Here is a 20,315-nt window from a genome sequence, read left to right on the forward strand (position 1 = left end):
AAACACAATGACGCCCAAGGATACTTAGGTGGCTACGAGCGACCGGTAGTCGTACAGTTCCCCGTGTCTAGCGTCGCCCTATAATAGTAGATTCGCAGAAGGATGTCGTTGAGTCGCACATCGATAATCAATCGCTACATCTGTTCTTGTTCCGCCTTTTTCTTTTGCCGTGGTGATTCATACTGCCTAAGACGAGCAGCGGAATGTTCTGCAATTCTCTGACTTTCAGCGTCGAAGTGACAAGCTGTGTCATGAAGCTTCTTGAAGATGAGTTTCTTCACATAGGTCGCCTAATGCTTTGGTTCTCCTGCATTAGAATGTCGTTCAGGCTGCGTGGTTGTTATGCCTTGCAATAGCAGGCGACTTGAACACGTGGGGCTCCGAAGCCCGTACGTCGTTGACCGATGATTGCGCCGTTGGCAAGTCGGCAGCAGATGATCATCATATCATTTGGAATGCAGCACTCAGGTTCCTAGTCAAAGATGCATAGAGGTACGATCTGATAGACGGGGAATCGTGGACGCGAAGGAGAGGAACGTGTAACGTCATCATGTAATTAGCGCATAGTTAGCGCTATGCCGTGCTTTCTTCCGGCCGCATCACCACTGGAACTGACAAACACCTCACATCTTCGCTTCAAGCGAAAACGACAAGCCCCGCCATACCACAGAGGCCAAGATCTTATGCACCAGCAGTTCTTACAAAGCCAGACCAAAGGAGCCAGCGCTTTTGTCGTAGTCATCGTAACAGCGTCTGAGCCTGTTGTCGCCTCCCTGCTTATCCGATTTTTCATGTCGAACATGTATCGCGCATTTACCTTTAGCAATGGATTTGGAAAAGAGGAAGAGATAGGTGTCAAGAGTGTCTCAGGAATAAGTCTAATGTCGTTCTTTGGTCATGCAGGCCAAATATGGCTTCGCTGCCGCTATCGATAGTCACGAGGTACCTTGCACATCAGTGTCGCCCTTCGTTCCCGAACGACGAGTGCGATGTGGCTCCCATTTGGACGCTAAAGCGGTCGCCAAATCATCTACTGCGATATCCTTTTTGGTATCGACCTTCATGGCATTAAGTCGATCGCTCACATCCTCAACGCTGACTTTGTGGATTTTGCGGTCACTCAAAACTGTTGACGGGGTAGCTTGATCCGAAGACGGGTTGTTCGAGGACATTCGTCACACCAGTTGGATGAATCCACATGCAATGCCTTCGCTGGCCTGTAATGTATGTTTCTATAGGCGAATTAGATCGTCAGGATTTGTCATGACGCCCTTAGCCTCTCTCTCACGACATGCGATGAGGCCGTGATCTGCGTCAAAGACTTACTGCTGTAGCTTGCTCAACTTCACCACAGATGCCTCGAAGATCTGGAGCTCATCAGTCGTGGCAATGAAAGGGAAAGTTGGAGGGAAAGATTACGGCGCACCCACACTACTGATTCGCGCAATGTATGGTACGTGCGGAAGGAGCTGAGGGAAATTTTCTGAGCAGGCATATGGGATCTTGTCACGAATGTATGTATTCTGATCCTTCTCCTTGACGTTCGACAAACGCCCAAACAACCAACGCCGCTTACCGCCAGCCCGTCAGCCCGTGTTCAAAGCAAACGCGTACAGTCTGCCCCCATCCAGTCACTTGTAGGCATTTGGGTCGTTGAGTCTCCCTTGCTTGCTCTGCATCAAGCTTGACTCCCACAGACATTATCGTCTCCGTCAATGACAGTGAATACATCATCCCGACAAATGGCGACCTTCTACACCGGTTCAGACTCATCGTCACTATATAGCGAAGACGGCGACAGACCTGACAGCAATCCGTTAGGCACACAATTCCACCATCGGTCGTCCTTCGAGCCTGACATAGGAGGTTTGCCTTGTGACGATGCACGAGACTTTGATAGGACTTCTGCGTCAAATACAAGGGGGCTCACAAGTTCAGGTCTAAATGATGGTCAAGGGTTGAATCTGGATGCTTCCGGCAATTACACGCCTGTTTGCCGCTTGGAGACTCAACAAGAGGCTAGAGCACGTCGTTCCCAAAGCGTGACCGAAGAAACATCTCTGCAACACCATATCTGGCGGGATACTGCCCTAGATGAGTCTAGAACATATTTGCAGCGAATTCTGGCAGAGCGCGATGCTACTAATGAGGGCTCAAGCTCAGACGAGTCTCGGATGCAACACCAGGTCAACGGGGAACCTAGTGCTCGATATGTAGCGCTCGCTAGTCGCAACATGTGTTCGATCAATTCGAACGCCGGCTCTTTACGACACAGACGCGGAACCCTCTTGTCAACGACGTCGCTTATTTCAACTGACTCTGGAGAGCACACTGAGGTTTCCTACCAAATTGATGGATACCGCAACATGCCCCAGGACGATACGCATACTTTAGAAACTACCGAGGATATCTTCCAACCGGTAACGCCGAGGCCTCGAGCGTTGACACTTTCAGACACTCCCTCTGAACTGCATCTCCATAGCTCCAGTTCACTTGCGTCAGACGGGTCAGCACACCAATCTACCGCACTATCAGGGCTCGATGGAGCTGACGTGGAGTCTGGCAAGCTTTTGTCTACCGGAGCGCCCGATCAACGGATCCAAGGATCAACTCGCTACTCGTCGCTCGCGGCACGACGTCAAGGACGGATTGACTGGAGGCATTGCGCCTTGTTGTCATCATCTGGGCGAATGTACGGCCTTGGAGATCTTGAAGAAGGATACGTGGCCGGTCGCTATGTGACAGTGACCAAGGAAGATGCGCAACCAAAAAAAGAGAAGCGGAAAAGAGACGCATGGATGCGCGTATCATGCTTCTAAAGACTGACATTGGTGATTGGGCGCGTGATGTTTCCTGACACTGAGCCTAAAGAAGGTGGTATCAGACGACTGACTGCTTGTAGGCTCGCAAAGTAGCGGAGTTCTGGAAGGAACAACGAAACCTTATCATTCTACTCGTATATGATAATTATGTTGGCAGACGCTTGGCATTCATCGCCCGTCTATCGTATTGACGTCATGGACACAGCGAAACATGACTCATATGTGATGCCTGTTTCGCTGGCTGCAGGTGAGCATATAAAGCCGTCTTTGAGACTATGCAGTACACGTGATGACCTCTTGGCGCGGCGTTTCACCTTAGTTCCGGCAGTTGCAGCCGAATTTGGTATGCGCACGGGCCCAGCACCAACTTCTGGCAGTAGCGACTGTCCCTCACTCTTTCACACCACCTCTTCTCTGACAACGACAACATTCTACGGCGTGCTAGTCGCGTTGTGGATCATCGATGATATTTTCACAGCGGCGATCGCTTTCATGCTACAATGAACCCACTCGCTATTGAATATATAGCGCTAAGTGCGAGACAGCGATTTACTTTTCCCATCAACTACAGTCACAATCTGGGCAGCTCATTCCGATCCGTGGCAAACTCGAATCCTGATTCTACCACTAGTCGCAGAACCTCATTCGATTCCCGTGGTTCAACCTTGTGCTTCGAAAGTCAGCCAACGCATACGTCGTGGGATCTTGAAAGCGAGAAGTCTCCAGAAATGACGACATATTACCATTATGACTCTGACGGCAATGTCACGGCCTCCACCTCTAACCCTGCTGCTGGAATTTGCACAGGTAGCCCTTTGGCATCGGACGCCTACGAACGGCAAGGCGACGTTGTAGGAGCCTTCCTTGCACGTCGCAGCATGATTTACCCCGCATCAGGCGCCCCAGAAGCACACGAGGTATATAGGTCTTCTTTCTACCCAGCCGTAGCAGCCTCCAAAAGCGGCGTACATGGCGAGTCTGTCGACCAAAGCCATCAATTGAGTGAGGGAGACGAGGGTTCCACCTACACAGCTGGCTCATCAGCTAAGGCTTCCCATACGCTTGGCTGGGCAGGCTGGGCATCCCAATCAGGTGTGCCGCGACCGTATACAAATCCTGAGTACATTCGCCACCTGCACACCCTACAGAGTTTGCTCCCTTATCTTCAACCTGAGCGGAAGCTCAATGCGCTGAACGGTCCGGTGGTAGACATCATTGAGCAAGACACTGGGTTTTCTCTCGCTTATCAGGTTCCAAAGAAGATGCTGGTCCTCTTCCTTGGTCGTAAAGTGGTCAACAAGTTCATCCGTACCATACACCGTGAGGACGACGAGAACTGGAAAGGTGCACCAACCTCTCAAGAGATGAATTTACCCAAAGGAGTGGCTAGCCAGGCTTCTATGAAGATCCTTGTAGCTTGGATGTTTCGGGCCTGCCAATACCAAACCATGGGTACGATGAAGCAGATCCGTATCCCAAGGAACACTTTTGCGGCCTGCTCCTTGGCGAGGACTATGGAGCTTTTCGAACTTCACAAAGATGCCTTGCGGGTTGATCATTACATCGCTGCAACCCACTTTGCTCGGCCAATCTTTGCTAGTGAATTGGAGACGCTTTGGAATTGCCTTGGGAAAGGGAGCAGGTACGTTTATGCGGCGATCAATGTAGTTGGTCGTAGACTTCGTGCATTCGATGCCGGCAGCACTGGAGAAGACTCACTGGGAATTGATGCCAATATGTTGGCCATGCTCAAAGAACACCGTGACCTTGAAGCGCGGGTGCGTGATCCCAAGTTGAACGAGCAGTACCGACCCTATTTCAGCACCCAGTGGATCAAAAGATTGAACGACAAGCAGCACGACAATCGAGACCGAAAGTTCGACAAGACGTATAATCATCCTAGTGAGCCATCATCGAAGGATTTTCGGGATGAAACACCAGCGGAGGGTTTCAAAGAGGAGCCACAGCCACTGGGGCTAAGGACTACAGCGCGCAAATTCGCCGTTCTGCGAATCGTCCCTGAAACCATAGATTTGGCGAAGACCGACGTCCAAAGGTGCTCAGAATCAAATGAGGATGCCAGATAGCATCAATAGTAGAGGTCTAGGCAATTGTGCCACAGTTGCCTTTGGCTCACAGCGGCATCGCTGCGTGCGCGGTATCGCGACGCAATACCACGGAACATCCTATCGGACACCTGGTACTGCAATGGCCCATAAACGACGAGCCACGCATACTTACCGCGCTACCGTCGCCACCATAATTGAGATTATCATACACAAATGGACCGAAACACCACCACAATTCTTTCACGATCGCGACAGTTTCTTTGGCGATCCCAGCGGCATCCAAGTATTCCAGATTTGAGGTAGATGGCATTGCTATGCACAATGAGTTCCCCACCTTCCCGCTGAGCAGGGTAGAAGATCTGAAGGCTTTCAAGAGTGCAAATGATTCCGAAGAATATTCTTGCATAGTATGGCGTGGGTGAGCTTTCGAAACATTCTGCTTGAGAGTCGGTGGAGACTGTCTTTCATGAGTATGAGGCGTCTGGTATAGCACAAAGCTTGTTTGACAAGTGTATTGACAATATTTAAATGGAATTATTTACAAGAACAGGCGTCCTCAGAACCTAGCACCATCCATTGCACATCACCTTCTTCCTCGTAGAACTTTTGCATCATTCACACATCTTGAGCTTAGAAGTAGCGGCCAAGAGCGCGGCGGAACTTGGAAGAGCTGTTGATGCACTGAGAGTACCATTCGTTGCTCTTCACGCAAGTCGCAGGAGCCTCGCACTCGGTGGGACCGGTGAAACCCTGGCCACCGCACTGCGCGTAGAGTCTGGCAGCACCGGCGGATGAACCAGAGCCAGTGGGAGCGGTAGGAGCAGGCTTGGCAGCGCCAGCGGTAGTAGTAGCAGCAGGTTTGCTCGATGCCGCAGAAGTGGGACTGGAAGGCTCGACAACCTTTTCAGCAACAGGAGCAGACGCAGATGCGGTACCGAGGTTTGCGGGACCAGCATTGGCCTTGACGTGGGCGGCGACCTTGCTAGCCTCCAGAACTTCAGGAACGTCAATCTTTCCAAGCTGAGCAATGAAGCCAGAAGAGGAACCAGGGGCCAGCTCGCCGCTGGCAGAGTCGACGACGTTCTCAAGACAAGCACGGCCAAAGGGAGCAGAGCAGGCGTCTCCACCCTTGCTGACGAAAGACGCGACACCAGCAGCGTGTTCGGTGTTGGGCTGGTCAACGGCGACGAATGCGTTACCCTCGACGAGTGCACTGACACCATCGTAGGCATCGAAAGCATGACCCTTCATGTTCTCAAAGAGGTTGTTGATAGCGTGGAAAGTGCTGCTGACACCGTCTTGGCCGAGCTTAGGCGCACGACCAGATACATCGTGGAAGTAGTTCTTGTCGAGGGTGAACTTCTCAGTCTTTCCAATCATCATCATCGTCCAGTAGTGGTTGTCGTTGCAGGTAGCGGACGTGGTGGTGACACCGTCGAACTCGTTGTTAGAGAGGGTGGCCTCGGAGCCATCATAGTGGCTGACGACGAACATACGTCCGACGAGTGAGAACTTGCAGTGGTCAACCCAGATCTTGGTGTTTCCTCCCTGCATATCAACAGCGTCACCTCCCCATACGACGCCGGGGTTGATGTTGGTGAACTCGACGCCCTGGATGATGACGTTGCTAGCGTCTTTGGCGATGGAGACACCCTTGCCCTTGATCACACCCTTTCCGCCAACGCCGAGGATGGACTTGTTGGATCCAATCTTGAGCGCGGTCTCACCGGCTGCGTCGTAGGTGATGGAACTGACGGGTGTCATCTCCGACCCACCGCAGGAGAGGTCGCCCAGGTAGTACTGTCCACCGCCGCTCTTGGCTGAGCAGGTGGACTTGTCGCAACCAGCACCAGTCGCGGTCTTGCCGGTAAAATCGAACTCCTTGTTGAGTACAATAACGCGTTCGGTGTCATCGGAAAGGTACTTCTCGAGCTCCTCGTTCGTGGTTGGGGTGACAGCGGCAGCGTCTCCTCCACCAGTTGCACCGGCACCGTAGCCATAGGCTGTACCAACAACCGACTGGGCAGATGAGGTGGCAGCCGCGGCCAGAAGTGCAATGATCTCGAAACGCATGCTGTAAATTTGGTACGCGAGGTTCAAAAAGGACGGGATTCTGTGATATTTTCGAGAAAGTAAAGAACGTTCACTCAGACCAGCCGAATATTCCGCTCAAGGTGTTCAACGAGAGAAAATGAGAGAATAGTCAAGAGGTAGTTGGTGAGAGAATGTGTAAAAGAATGTAGCGAATGACAAAAACCGATATCGCGAGCAGATCAGATACTATTATACCTATTGATGGATATGCGCCAGCTTTGCATCCCGCAAGATTGAAGGTACGTCGATGCATCCTTCCCGCAACGGCCATATTTCCAAAGTCGTTATGGCATGAACCAATATCGTGGATGTTTCAATGCTAGTGCCTGTCTGGTAGCGGATGATGTTTCAAGCGCACCGCCACGCATGCGCCAAGCCGGTCATTTGGCATCGGTGCGCTTGTCAATACCAGATCTGGCGTTCTTCATACAGTGTCGTACGGCGCGAGGATGCATTGGGTTGCATCCGATGTCTTGGACGTGGGGAGGAGCGGAAACGCAAGGAGGATGAAACATCTGACAAAGCTGGCATCGGTAGCGAACGCCACACTTGTTTTTAGCGTCTCCAGCCACGCGAACACGTTTTTTCATGGATGATGGCTAAATTCCCCCACGCATCAGAGCAACACAGAAAAGACGAATTTTGTGGGGGAATTTAACCGTCTTGTCACCAAGAGATGCGCAACACCAGGAAACTAGAAATACCATGATGATGCGGTCGGTGTCATGCTGAAGTTTGCCCAGTCTTGACATACGCCGCACCCTGGAAACGCCCATTTCTCCTGCAATTTACACGTCTCCACATATCCACGCATCAAGAACGATCACCATCAGGGGATCAAGTTCGCTCCGGAGCATTTCTTGTATGCATGCCTAGCGCTTTCTTCCTACATAGCATTTTGCTTTGGACGTCTTTCACCTGCATCCACTCTCTTTCCTAGGTCGTCTCGTTGGCGCATTGTTCCCCATGAGGTGTTGTTTCAGGTAAACAATCACATTCTTGCAAGCTCACAGCAATGCGTGGCGATAGAGATGTGGAGTCTTGACACAACCACATTTCGCGACAACTGCACGTCACTGGTAATGCTCACGTATGATGCGGCCTACTAAGATACTGCATGATCCGTCTAGCTGCGCTGGCCACCTCGTGTTGTGCCAAATCATTGGTGTGTGACAACCTTCAACTATATCGTGCTTTACCTATATGAACAACCCTATCTTCAACCACATCGACCTCTGACTTCTATCCTCTTCTAGGAACACTATAGCTTCACTGTCCCTGAGCATGTGGTTCTCCTCCGAGGGTTTGCGCGATGAATACATTCGTGACTTCCAAAGGCAGCCGGCTCACCTTGCGACAACGGTGCAATTCGAGCAATCCTCACAGCCAGGTATTCATATGCCCTGTACAAGAGCAGCACCGGGAAGAATGATGGAAGATCTGATGAACGAGCATGCTTCCCGCTCGCAGAGGTACCATGGTAATCAACAGTTGCGACCAGACGTGCCAGTGTCTCCGCAGCCCACTGCTGAAGACATAGCACGCCGATCACGGAGGTTTGAACTCCGACATGATAAATCTGTAAGAAGGGAACCCGGGTCAAGCCGACCCGGAGTTACATATTTGGAAGACATTACGCCTGACTTGAAACACCCGTCACCGTGGCGAGGTGACGCAGTTAGCCACACACAGTGTTCTTATGATGACACTGATAGCTCTGGCCATGCTCATATCAATGAACAACATGGTGAAGGAAATATGGATATCCGTTTGACGCGCGATGGAAGCAATGACAGGGAGCAGAGCTTAAGGGAGGAGTTCGAGATGATGAAGTATGAAGATGATCTGACCGCAGACTTTGAAGAGGTCGACCGAGACATACCGACGGCCTTCAATGGAGAACCAGCAAGATAAGAGTCGCAGCCATGGCATTGGTCGTTTTGTTTGAGGAAGGTGACGGAGAAGGCGATACGACATGGTTTATTCGCTGACTAGAGCTCGTAACAATAGAGTGACAGTTTTCAGGGTAAGTAAATGATACATGGACCTCGATGCGGTCACTCCTTGAAGTTTTGGTGACATGAAGTTCTTATCGTGATCGATGATCCAATCACCAGGACAACAGTACATAACGACCAGGGTCATTCACTCCCAATACCCATGTCCGTTGCAGCTGCCTACTTTCCCGCGAGTTCTTTTATCCCTTGCACATTGCATTCTATCAACTACCTTGTGTAGATCAAAGAACCAAGTTTCTTTCTCATCACAAAGTTACAGGTCCAACTCGCGTCCACTACTAACTCCACTGTACTAAGCATTATACCAAAATGGCAGATTCGGATCTAACTTGGCACTCTCCACAGATGGCAGAGTTCCGCCACCTACGAGAACGAGGACGCGCGCGAGCTGAAGTCCAAGTATCTCCTCCACGAACGCCTCGAGGCCACAAACCTGGTCATAATTTGGCGACTCAGGATCGACAGCGAAGCAGTGACCCCCTTCGCTATGAGACACAGAGCACCCCGTATTGGGACGATGCCAACGGTGTTATCCACAACATGCCCAGTGCCCTGTCTCAGAATGTAGCACCGCCCCATGCCCAGACCATGAGTGGAGAAACACGTGAGACAAGATATCGAGAGCCAAACACCCCAATTCGGCTCCCGCGTGGAGCTACCTTCAATAATCCTTATCTCGAGATCGTCGGTGATGGACCACATGGACGTAACCAAGCGATGTATACAGCAGCAGGTATGGCTGAGGCCGAATCTATAGGAAAGAGGTCCAGAAGGAGAGATTTCACTCCGTACTTTGATGCAGTAGACGCAAGGAATAGTATGGATCTATGCAGCTCGAAGAAAGACATGAATCAGAAACAGCGCCAGGATACAATAGGAACCATGAAAGCAGCTACTGCAAAGCGCGGTACGGGGCACACCGAGAGGACGAGCGAGCCGAGAGTTCCTCTTGGAGCTTCTAACAAGATACGGCATCCCACTGCGCCCGAGTTCAAATCGAAGTTTGCTATCCCAGCATCACCAAAGACACCAAGAGCGATAGCAGTCCCCGCAAGCAGACCGGCAAGCTACCAGTGGCCTGACACATTATCCCCGGTCCTTGAAGCACCCTCACCTTTGAAAATCTCCTCTAATAACGAGCCGGAAACTCTATCTAAACACAAACGCACATCCACACTGGACCGCATACTCAATCTACGTGCCGAAGAACAAGCAAAAGCCCTCGCACAGCTCCAAGGCGAGCGCTATAAGCCCAGCAAGACCAAGGTAACTAAGCAGCACGCGCCGGACGCACTTACCGATGGTAAAAGTGGTTCCGAAAGCCAGCGTATAGCTCATTTTAACCTGCATAAAAACAAACAGCAAGCCTTTGAGTTCATTGCCTCGCCAGTGTCTCCGGTGAGTCAGAGGCGGAAAGACATCAGCACGATTTCTGATGTAATTGCTCCAGATAAGACAGCTAGTGCGGGTAGTAGTGTGTACAGCGGCGACGATAACACTGAAGAAGACGAGATTGACAGACTATCAAAAGCCATAGCAGGGCTACAAACATTCCAATATCTGACACCCCCATCGCTGAAAAAGGCTGAGTTCCCGAGAAGAAGCGCAGCGCCTGAGGGTTTGGATATGAGTAAGATTGGAGCAGGCAAAGATGAATTAAACAATGGAAACGAAATGCAACAGGTGTCCCGGGAGAAGAGCCTGGAAGAAGCACAGATAGGGCTATTGGAGTACTTCAGTGTCCCCCTTGAGGCAACTGAGACAGGCAAAGCGGACGCGCAGACGCCAAAGACGTGCTCATCTCAAAAGTCCTTTACGACGGCGTCGACAGGAGATTACGAGCGGGTCGGATCGCAAGAGAAGCTTGGACAGGACCAAAATGGCGTGAAGAGGCGGTGGTATAGGGGCTTCCGGAAGGTTTGAGTGCAAGGTTACAAGTCAATAGAAACTCATATGGCGGAGAGATTAGGTCCTTTCCGAGTTGAAAAGTCAGCCTGGATTATATCAGCTTTGTTTAGGGTGAATTTCCTGGATAAGACACTCAGCCATGGCGTGTTGAATCAGTATGAAAACGACAATGCAGCTCTTGAGCTCATGAAAACCATACTCGCCATGTCAAGGAGTGCAAGGTATCATGTTTAGGCGCTTTTCTCTCCTTCTTTCATCTCTAATAGATACTAGTGGTGCGTGATGATGCCACGAGCCATGGCATATGATCTCAGGGCTGCAGTTGATATCTGATAGTTCTACTTGTTGAGTAAGGTCAGGCCAAAATCCACTGACAACCATAGTACCACTCTCTGTTCTCCATTGTCTATCATCATGGGGTTCAAGGTTGAGGCGCGCCGGCGAAGGCCGAGGTTCAGCTCCGCCTGGCCTGTGCTCCTTTCCCCGCAAAGCGACTCTCCAAGCAGAGCAACTCCACGACTGAGAGCAAGCGAGTCATCAAGATGCGCGTCCCGAAGCTGATGTTTATATCGCAAGCTTCTGGCTTTCTCTACGCTATCCAGAGACATCCAAATCGCTGACGCAGCAACGAGCCATCATCAGCAGCCTCCGCCAACCATACCTTTTGACGGAGACTCCGCAATGTCGCTGTCTCACACGATGAACTTCTCGATTCCTGATGACTTGAAGCAATATCTCGCCGATCTTGACAAGTTTATCGACGACAAGATTACTCCTCTTCAACACAAAGACGATAATAACCGCTTCTTCGATCACCGCCGCGAACACGCTCGAACCGATTGGGATAACGGCGGGCTCCCGCGCAAGGAGTGGGAGGAGTTATTGGCAGAGTCGAGAAGACTGGCTGATGAAGCTGGCTTCTACAGGCTGTCGCTGCCGAAGCAGTACGGCGGACAAAACAGTGCCGATGGGCGAGGAAGCAACCTCTGGATGGCCGTGATCCGGGAGCATCTCGCGGCAAAGGGACTGGGTCTGTTCAACGACTTGCAGACGGAACATTCGATGGTCGGAAACTTTCCCGATGTCATCATGCTCATGAACTTTGGCAATGAGCAGCAGAAAAGGGACTTCATACCACTGCGACTGGAGGGCAAGTTTAGGATGACGTTCGGTTTGACGGAGCCTGGTCATGGCTCAGACGCGACACACATGGCGACCAAGGGGCGACCGGAGACGAGAGACGGTGTGAAGGGATGGTTGCTGAACGGCTATAAACGATGGCAGACTGGGATGCACCACGCGACACATTGCTCCGTCTTTGCGCGGACATCAGGAAAGGATGGCGAGATAAAGGGCATCTCGTGCTTCGTGGTACCCATCGATACCCCGGGTTTGAAGGCAGAGTCGTACGAATGGTACGTCATCAGTCTTATAGCAACAGGACTCGCTTGCTAATGTTGCGCAGGACGCTCAACATGCCCACCGATCACGCGACCGTCTCCATCAAGGATGTCTGGGTACCCGAAACCGCCGCATTGGGTCCCATCCACAACGGCCTCGGCGTCGCGCAAGCCTTCGTCCACGAGAACCGCATTCGGCAAGCCGCCTCGTCGCTTGGTGCAGCCGTATACTGTGTCCAGCAGTCGGTCGAATACGCCAACGAACGCGCGCCCTTCGGTACCCCGCTCTCGCACAACCAGGGCATACAATTTCCGCTTGTAGAACTCGCGACCCAATGCGAGATGCTGCGACAGTTGATACGGAAGACTGCGCTAGAGATGGATTCTATGCCGCACAATAAGATTGAGAAGAAGATTGGCGATAAAGTTTCCATGTGTAACTACTACGCCAACAGGTTGTGTACGCAGGCCGCAGACCGCGCGATTCAGGTCCATGGCGGTAACGGGTACTCAAGGCACTACCCATTCGAGCACATTTGGAGACATCATCGCCGGTACAGAATCACTGAAGGTAGTGAAGAGATTCAAATGCGGAAGGTAGCCGCATATCTGTTCGGTTTCGGTGGGAGGAAGAGCCTGGTAGACGCTACAAAGGCCGAGTCGAAGCTGTAGACCTTTTGCCAGATATAGCTCTAGTCATAGGAAACTACGAAGCCACTTGTTGAAACCAGGCATGGCGTCTTTTTCTGTGATTACGGGTAATAGTACCACGATCAGTAAAAACCACACGAATAAAGCTGCCACCCACAAAAGAGTTGATCGAAGTGTAACACTTTTTGGCGGCAACGGCAACGGTTTTGACAGCGGCTCGCTCTTGGATGCAGCTGCCCTTTCGGATTGCGGAACTGGTGGAAGTGGTTTTGAGTGGTTTCGTAAATCCAATGGTCTAGGTGCGACGCGTCTGAGCGGTGCTTTCGAAATGTTCTCAGTCTTGAAGGTCTTCGGTGGTACGGGTGGCCCGTCATCTTGTGCATGCAATCTTCGATTGCGCAACCGTTGGTCGCTCAGTTCATTTCCAGACATGGCTAGCTTTAAGAGAGGCTAAAGAAATCCTGAGTGTTGAAGTTAATGATGTTGGGGAGGTCCTGGGAGCGGCAGAGGACAAACATTGGAAGGCGAAGAGGCCGGATATAGGCTATGCTCAATATAGCCTAGTGCATGGCCAACGAGATGCGAGCGGCATTGTACTTCACATCCCTCAAGCATCGACTCATCTCTCAATACACGAGCATCTCGCTCGATGGAGCGCCAAGTCATGGAGCACAAACTCATCACGATTAGAGGGCCCTCGAGATATCTTCTAACGCCAGTACCTAGAGCAACCTAGACACGATATCATTGTACGCGACGAAATCAAAGTTGATCTTGGAACATCAATACAACCAAGGTGATACTCCACCGTACAGCTAACATTCTGTTACTATCTTTTCCGGCGTGAGTATTGACAAGGAGTATCTGTTCCAGCTTCCGCGTCATCCAACGGTGGCGAGAGGCGACTCGCTGGACACTTGATATCGCGAGTTGTCGTTGGTGGTCAGTTCGTCAAGCCATATGCCTTCCTCTGGTTTCTCTCCACAACACTTTCCCGGTGAATGACTGTGGTCTTCTTGTCTACATCTCTTCCTCTGCGATTCATTTGTCAGTTTTGCCTTAAGGTCTGGTAATCGTCCTGGTCTTTCATCCACCTAGTTTCCTCCGCAAGAGCATGAAGCTTTGTTCTGCCCCGCTGTTAGCACCTTTCCATTCATTCAGTTCTGCACCGGAACCGGGTTTCTCTGCATGGCAATTTTCTCTATAGGAATCTCTGATTGGGTTCCGTCGATTTCCAGACTAGCGCGACCAGTACATGAACTATCGCATATGTTGCACTCTCCTTCGTGCTGTTCACCGCCATGACTACTGCGCAGCCCAAATTCAATGTCTTCTTCCGGCCCAGACACAACACCACGTTCTTCAATTAGGAGTTTTGTCTGATAACAAGGCTCACTGAGCGGAAGATGGCTCGTATGAACATAGCCCTCGAGCTGTTGTGTCTGAATGCTCTTGTTTTCGCCGTCATCTACAATCTCTAAAATGTAGGAATCCGTACTTTCGACTAGACCCGCAGACTCCGTTGATGCATCATTTCTGTTAACAAAGTAGTCGACTGCGTTCCCCGCAACCGCCGCAACAGAACAAAGTGGTAAGTAGCCATGCGCTTCATATGGTGTCGGGTTAGGAGAAAGCATCTGACTATGCTTTTGCATTGAGAAATAGTCGCCACTCGACGCAGTCTGACCATCATTCCGGCAGTCGCGAAGTTCCTCGACGGGTGTGAACGTGCGCATAGCTATGAACCCATGAAAGGTCTTGGGCGTGCAATCTGACCATCGCGAAGGACTGGATGTGCACTCGCGGTGCACTGTAGGCAGAGCTAATAGCGAGAGCGAAATATGTAGTGGTGATTTCTTTGGAGAAGACGATGGTGTCGATGCGGCTGACATATTCGCTTATAGATGTGTGGCTGTGAGGATCAGGAGAACCAAAAAAGAGGACGCAGGGTTTTGTACAGCCATTTATGCTGACAAACATATCGCTTCGACGTATTCATGTCATCATAGGCCTAGCATTCCAAAGTTGCATTGCGTCCTCACCAGCGTTATGATAAACGCTATGCTGTTTCAAGAAAGACGCGTTGTCCAACGTTGCACATCCACATCAACTGAATTTGTCAATCCGCGCATTGTTCGCTGCTCTTCGTTCTCGCATGTTACCCATATCGCACGTTTGGGTTCCCTGACTGCGCGCTTCACTCCTTAAACCTCTATTTCCCGCCTTGCTGACGTGTGTCGTCATTTCACTTCCACAACGCCCGCTGGTAAAATCGTTTCCTACGGTATCAAGCCCTACTTCCTCACAATGTTCCTGAATAAACATAGTACGATTACACGTGGTTGTCTTCTATTCCAACCATGACAGATTCCGACCAATCACTGCCAAACGTACCTCCAGGTATTGACCCCGAAGTCCAGGCAAGAATTGATACACTCCTCGCGCAGCATCCGACAGCGAACATTACTAGAACGATTGCTGGGGTGGTTGAGGATAATGATAGTATTGGTTCATATTTTGGCCCTACAACCGCACCGCCTCTTGCTCCTTCGATACCGCCATCCACTCTTTTCAAGCGAGCCATTTCCTACATAGGCAACTATTTCTCCGCCTCGCCCACGATCATCGAGTACTCCGACGCAGAGATCAAGAAGACAACTCAAGTCTGCGTCAAGGCGCAAAAATGTTTTGTGTCGAGTGTACCAACCCAGGGTCTGGTTGTCAAGGTTGCCGCTGTTCTCACTGAATCCAGCCCGACTGGTGTGAATGTAGGAGAGTATGGGCTTGAAGAGAAACCTGTAGAGATCCTGGCAAAGCAAAAGCGCGTCAGGGAGATTAAGAGAGGGTTAAGATGCTATGTTGTGGAGGACGCATATAGGAAGGAGATCAGAGTCGCTTTGGCGAGGCTGAGCAGATAGAGCATATGAGATTACTGTGTGAAAACCGTTCAATAGTACTACGAACTGCAAAATATCATGGCTAGACGCCGCTCAAAATTCTCGAATTTGATTCTTCTGCTTGACACAACGTCGATTCATGCGTAGTGGGACACCTTGTGTAGCGAGTTGTTTTTCTATCTGAACCCTCGGCATCAGCCTAATTAGGGTGATTGCACAAATCCAAACTATATGTGATTTTGTTCCGCAACTGTTATTCTTCGTGTATGATAACGTCTAAATGAAAAGATTCCGATGTTGGACGTGCTGTAATAGTATCTGCGTCTAACTACGGAACAGCTGGGCTCTAACTATTCCAGAACCCAGTTTCAATCTAGAAAAGAAGCAGAATAGAACACCAATTGTAGCACACTCCAAAGCCACACTTATAATAGGTTCAGGGGTTCGCCAAACTAACAATCAGTCACATAGCCACCCAGCGGCAGCAAAAAGAATCTTAAGCTGCGATCGGTTTGCGACCTGAGGGCGTTGTGCATTTCTTTAATTAACTACATTACAACACCCTGACTTCTTGCTTCTCTCCTTGAACACTACTAATATTCTCGTTCTACACCTCGCAAATGGAAGGTCGCCCTCCTTTTGCCACATCCGCACACAATACTCAACATCCAACATGGCAATCACCTCTTAACCTCTATCTTAGAATCTCCAGTCTAGCATGAAGGAACCGACGATCCTTCGGGAAACGTGTTGGCGCAGTGTCCGTTGAAGCATGAGGTCTGGCAACCAGCATTGCCACCACATCCGGTCCAGCAGCCGCAGTATGCAGAGTCACAACCGAGAGCTCGAGGCTACAATCGCGAGAACGACATAGTTAGTTTGGCTGTCATAGAAGGATAGAGGGGGTATCTGGGATAAGAGACTTACAACCAAGGTTTCGCCCTCTGGCCTAACGGGGGTAGCGATCGCTACAGCAGCGAGAGCAAAGGCGAGAATGGCCCAGCGCATTTTGATTGATTGAGCTGGAAACACGTAGTGTTGTGAGAATGTAGAAATTTATTGATTGGAATAAGATGGGAGGTTGTGTGTGTGTGTGTGTGTGTGTATTAAGTGACATCTACGTTGAAGGGGGCGTTTTGACAGCCCTTATGAAACAAAGGAGTGTATTCGGAACGATTCCCATCGTACATCATATGGGTACCACGTTTGTACGACAACCTTCCGAATCATGCTCCTGACTAGATACTTTTTGTCAATCGGGCCCTCTCTCATGTCCGTGAGGTTTCTTGAACTAGATTATGTGGGGTGGGGGCGCAAAGACACGAGAGGACCGAATGCGCAACGTTCGATTAATCGACGTAGATCGACCGTAAGTGGTGTAAGATCGGAGACAGCAAATCACCGACACCAAAGGCCGTTTTTAAAACCCAACGTCCGTCCTGACTCCTTCTTACCTGCGGTCCTTTCAGATGTCCATCTGCATTCCATTTATTACTGAATTAGCTGTGACAGATATCGTAATGTATATCGTGCAGTCCGGCCGAGAGCGGACCCAAAAGATTGTCGTTCTCGGCCTACAAGATTTTGCGTGACGCAGGGATAGACGTGAGCTCAGCTTATGTTAAGGTCATCGCACGGCGTTATTAGTAATGAGGTTGCCGACGTTGCTTAGCCTTCGACACTTCGTTTATGTATCTTACTGATTGTGTTGAGACGACACCAGCAATCAAGGACACTGCGCGGTGAGCATGTCAAATCAGCCTAGGACAAGACTATGTACGTGCTTCTGGATGCTTCTAGAAAATTAGCAGCACGTGCCACATCAATCTCTTGGTGCTGCAGAGTGGGCATAGCGCTGAGTTTATCACAATAGAATACAGCACGGGAAAAGGGTGCGAATGCAGACACATGCATGCTAAGAGTCGCTACTGTAATTGTGCGTTCGCTGATTATAGTCGCTAGTTGAGTACTTTAAACGAAGGATATTGCTGAGGTGCCAAGACTAAACCTAGTGGTTTTACGCAATTGCCTGTTCTCTTCTAGTCGGCGCAGCCGGTGCGCCACTGACCGTTCCAAGCACTCACATCGGAGTATTTTCCGCCAGCATTGCAACCTTTGGATTCAAAAACAGGCTTGGCATTTAAGCAGGTTGCAGTGCATCCACCGTTGTTGTCCTAAACATTCTAGTTAGAGTTTGGTAGACCAACTTGTTGTGAAGGCTTCGAGCGACTTACTGCAACGCAGCAGTGTGAACCATCCGAGTATAGACACTGGCAATACAAGCCAGCCTGAGCACCCATGGCCATGGTGACGAGAAGTCCGACAAGAGTAGAGATGCGCACCATATTTGCTGTGGTTCGATTGAGGATGGTAGAAGGTAGATGGAGATGACTTGAGTCGATAAGAGGTAGGTGGAGATGACTTGATTTGATAAGAAAGTCGCAGATACTCCTCCAAAAAGGAACTCTCTTAGACGCTTTATAGATATTGAACTATCTCACCGACTGGGACATATGTTACTTCGGTGACTTTTGGGATAGGAGACCAGTTGATGTCTGACGCAGTTAGCGTAACGGGCTGACCGCCCTTTGGTGGACCTCCTCGATAGAATGCCGGTGGACACTGGAACGGGCCGATCAAGAGATGCTTGCCAGTAGATCAGGTGAAGATGAATCAATCATCAAAGTTAATCTGAGATGCGATGGTTATTGGGATGTAGGCGGACCTGAGCTCCAGGCGAGTTCCTGATGGTATCTAATGCTTCAAATGAGCTTCAGCGCAATCCCGGGCAGGTTTAGATGACCACCCTAGTCCCGAGGCTCCTCATCTCAGGCTCCTGCCTGTTACAGAGGCTCAGATCACTACGGACCTACGTTATTTCTACAGGTAGATAAGCACCAGCTTATATAAACCGATAGCTCCTTATTAGATACAAACACAGTATACCTGGCCTTGCTGCCGGCGTGCTATTCCTAGAGTGCTCCTAGTGCCAGCCCTTTTCACTTAGATTCAGGATCGCGGTAGTCGCTATAGTTTTCATGCTACTGCTTAAAACGCCGAACGGAGAATTAGTGCTGCGGCGAACCAATAAAAGAGCGCTGTGGTTTGGGTCTACACTAGACGCGAGATTTGTCACGGAGGACATGCATCAGTAGAACAGATTATGCTAATAAAGGACTAGCTTTCTGTGAAGAATCAAGCCCGTGCGCGTCCACTCGTCATTTCGAGATATTATCCCTGGCGCAATACGATAGACTGCTAGAGTGTCCGAGTTTACTAAGCTGTATCCGAAGCTATGTTTTGCGCAGTGCTTTTGGTATAGCAAACCCTGAAATACTCGTGGAAATCGTTTCCTTCTTCTGATTGGGTAGACGCGCACGAATCTTGTTCTTCACGAAAAACAACCTTAGGATGCTTCATAGCGGGATCCACTATACTAATATAGTGTCTAGCCTAAAGCTCAGCTCTAGATGGGCTGTTATCTCAGCTAAGCTACTTAGTGTAAGCGAACCTCAAACTTGCTACTGAGACTACATCGAGGAGTTTACCGGTGAGTTCTTGATCTCTCACAATCGCCCGCGACGGCGCCAACGGACAGTATGCGAGAAGCTTGATTGGACAAGGCCTCCGAAATTGCTCCTCGAGCAAGTGCGGCGCAAACACCTAGGATCACCCAAGCACCGCATGATGAAATAGCTGTTGGCAGAATGAAACGCAAAGTTGGATGCAGTAGCACACCGCTTCGCATTAAAATGCAATCGATCGTATGAATATAAAACATCAGCGACATCCGGCATTGAAAGGGGGTATCAAGCCAACAATCCGCAACTCTCTCATATATCCCAAAGACTCCAATTCCTTTCAACCACATTCAGATTTCTTCAAAACGTCGTCAATATGGTCCGCATCCTCTCTGCTGTCGCAGTTGTCCTCGCCATCGCCTTTGGGGCGCAGGCTTCCTACACCTGCCAGTGCAACTTCTCAGACGGCTCGCACTGCTGCGCTGCTACCGTGAGTCCCTTAATGCACTAGAAAGGACGATAGTAAAAGCGAGCTAATTATCCGTTCTCGTAGAGCGCCCAAGGTGCTAACGTGCCTTGCGCTACGGTCTGCAAAGACGCCCATCGAAACAGTGACAACGTTGCCTGCAACGCTGGTGGCAAATGGTCTTCTGTTAGCGCGTGGAACGTTCAATTCCGTGCGCCTTGTGCCGTCCAGAATTTTCAGTAAGACCAGGAGAAGCAGTTCTGCACCAAGTAGGAGTAATATTGTGACGGTGCATAGAGTGATTAGTCAGTCTGGAGGAGTATATCTTCCATGCTGGCTACACACTTGCTGGTGGCATCGACCGATCAACCACTCAATCACCTCATCAACACCAACACACTCCATGCGATCTTTGCTTTTGAAACTTCATCTTGTATACTAGAAGCCTACACAGGCATTACCACAGTCT

General features: G+C 50.2%; 10 protein-coding genes across 10 annotated transcripts; 7 read left to right on the top strand and 3 right to left on the bottom strand.

Moving 5' to 3' along the window:
* Positions 1-1,742: 1,742 nt before the first annotated feature.
* Positions 1,743-2,819, top strand: GT037_003326 (uncharacterized protein; the record flags this gene model as incomplete). Its single annotated transcript, XM_038928373.1, has 1 exon — positions 1,743-2,819. The coding sequence occupies one exon, from the start codon at positions 1,743-1,745 to the stop codon at positions 2,817-2,819; it is 1,077 nt and encodes a 358-aa protein (XP_038789651.1).
* A 503-nt stretch (positions 2,820-3,322) lies between these two features.
* On the top strand, positions 3,323-4,909 carry GT037_003327 (uncharacterized protein; the record flags this gene model as incomplete). Its single annotated transcript, XM_038928374.1, has 1 exon — positions 3,323-4,909. One exon carries the CDS (start codon positions 3,323-3,325, stop codon positions 4,907-4,909), a length of 1,587 nt encoding a protein of 528 aa, XP_038789652.1.
* Positions 4,910-5,521: 612 nt separating this feature from the next.
* Positions 5,522-6,964, bottom strand: GT037_003328 (pectin lyase-like protein; the record flags this gene model as incomplete). The annotated part of the gene is made up of 1 exon (XM_038928375.1): positions 5,522-6,964. The coding sequence occupies one exon, from the start codon at positions 6,962-6,964 to the stop codon at positions 5,522-5,524; it is 1,443 nt and encodes a 480-aa protein (XP_038789653.1).
* Positions 6,965-8,269: 1,305 nt separating this feature from the next.
* Positions 8,270-8,899, top strand: GT037_003329 (uncharacterized protein; the record flags this gene model as incomplete). Its single annotated transcript, XM_038928376.1, has 1 exon — positions 8,270-8,899. One exon carries the CDS (start codon positions 8,270-8,272, stop codon positions 8,897-8,899), a length of 630 nt encoding a protein of 209 aa, XP_038789654.1.
* A 413-nt stretch (positions 8,900-9,312) lies between these two features.
* GT037_003330 (uncharacterized protein) lies at positions 9,313-10,926 on the top strand (the record flags this gene model as incomplete). Its single annotated transcript, XM_038928377.1, has 1 exon — positions 9,313-10,926. The coding sequence occupies one exon, from the start codon at positions 9,313-9,315 to the stop codon at positions 10,924-10,926; it is 1,614 nt and encodes a 537-aa protein (XP_038789655.1).
* Positions 10,927-11,592: 666 nt separating this feature from the next.
* Positions 11,593-12,983, top strand: GT037_003331 (acyl-dehydrogenase nm domain-like protein; the record flags this gene model as incomplete). The annotated part of the gene is made up of 2 exons (XM_038928378.1): positions 11,593-12,326; positions 12,377-12,983. 2 exons carry the CDS (start codon positions 11,593-11,595, stop codon positions 12,981-12,983), a joined length of 1,341 nt encoding a protein of 446 aa, XP_038789656.1.
* Positions 12,984-14,119: 1,136 nt separating this feature from the next.
* GT037_003332 (uncharacterized protein) lies at positions 14,120-14,854 on the bottom strand (the record flags this gene model as incomplete). The annotated part of the gene is made up of 1 exon (XM_038928379.1): positions 14,120-14,854. One exon carries the CDS (start codon positions 14,852-14,854, stop codon positions 14,120-14,122), a length of 735 nt encoding a protein of 244 aa, XP_038789657.1.
* Positions 14,855-15,322: 468 nt separating this feature from the next.
* GT037_003333 (uncharacterized protein) lies at positions 15,323-15,880 on the top strand (the record flags this gene model as incomplete). The annotated part of the gene is made up of 1 exon (XM_038928380.1): positions 15,323-15,880. One exon carries the CDS (start codon positions 15,323-15,325, stop codon positions 15,878-15,880), a length of 558 nt encoding a protein of 185 aa, XP_038789658.1.
* Positions 15,881-17,898: 2,018 nt separating this feature from the next.
* Positions 17,899-18,204, bottom strand: GT037_003334 (uncharacterized protein; the record flags this gene model as incomplete). The annotated part of the gene is made up of 2 exons (XM_038928381.1): positions 17,899-18,033; positions 18,094-18,204. The coding sequence occupies 2 exons, from the start codon at positions 18,202-18,204 to the stop codon at positions 17,899-17,901; spliced, it is 246 nt and encodes an 81-aa protein (XP_038789659.1).
* A 1,552-nt stretch (positions 18,205-19,756) lies between these two features.
* Positions 19,757-20,089, top strand: GT037_003335 (uncharacterized protein; the record flags this gene model as incomplete). The annotated part of the gene is made up of 2 exons (XM_038928382.1): positions 19,757-19,870; positions 19,934-20,089. The coding sequence occupies 2 exons, from the start codon at positions 19,757-19,759 to the stop codon at positions 20,087-20,089; spliced, it is 270 nt and encodes an 89-aa protein (XP_038789660.1).
* Between the last annotated feature and the right edge of the window lie 226 nt (positions 20,090-20,315).

This window comes from Alternaria burnsii (genome assembly GCF_013036055.1).
Source record: "Alternaria burnsii strain CBS107.38 chromosome Unknown 746, whole genome shotgun sequence".
Classification (NCBI taxonomy): domain Eukaryota; kingdom Fungi; phylum Ascomycota; class Dothideomycetes; order Pleosporales; family Pleosporaceae; genus Alternaria; species Alternaria burnsii.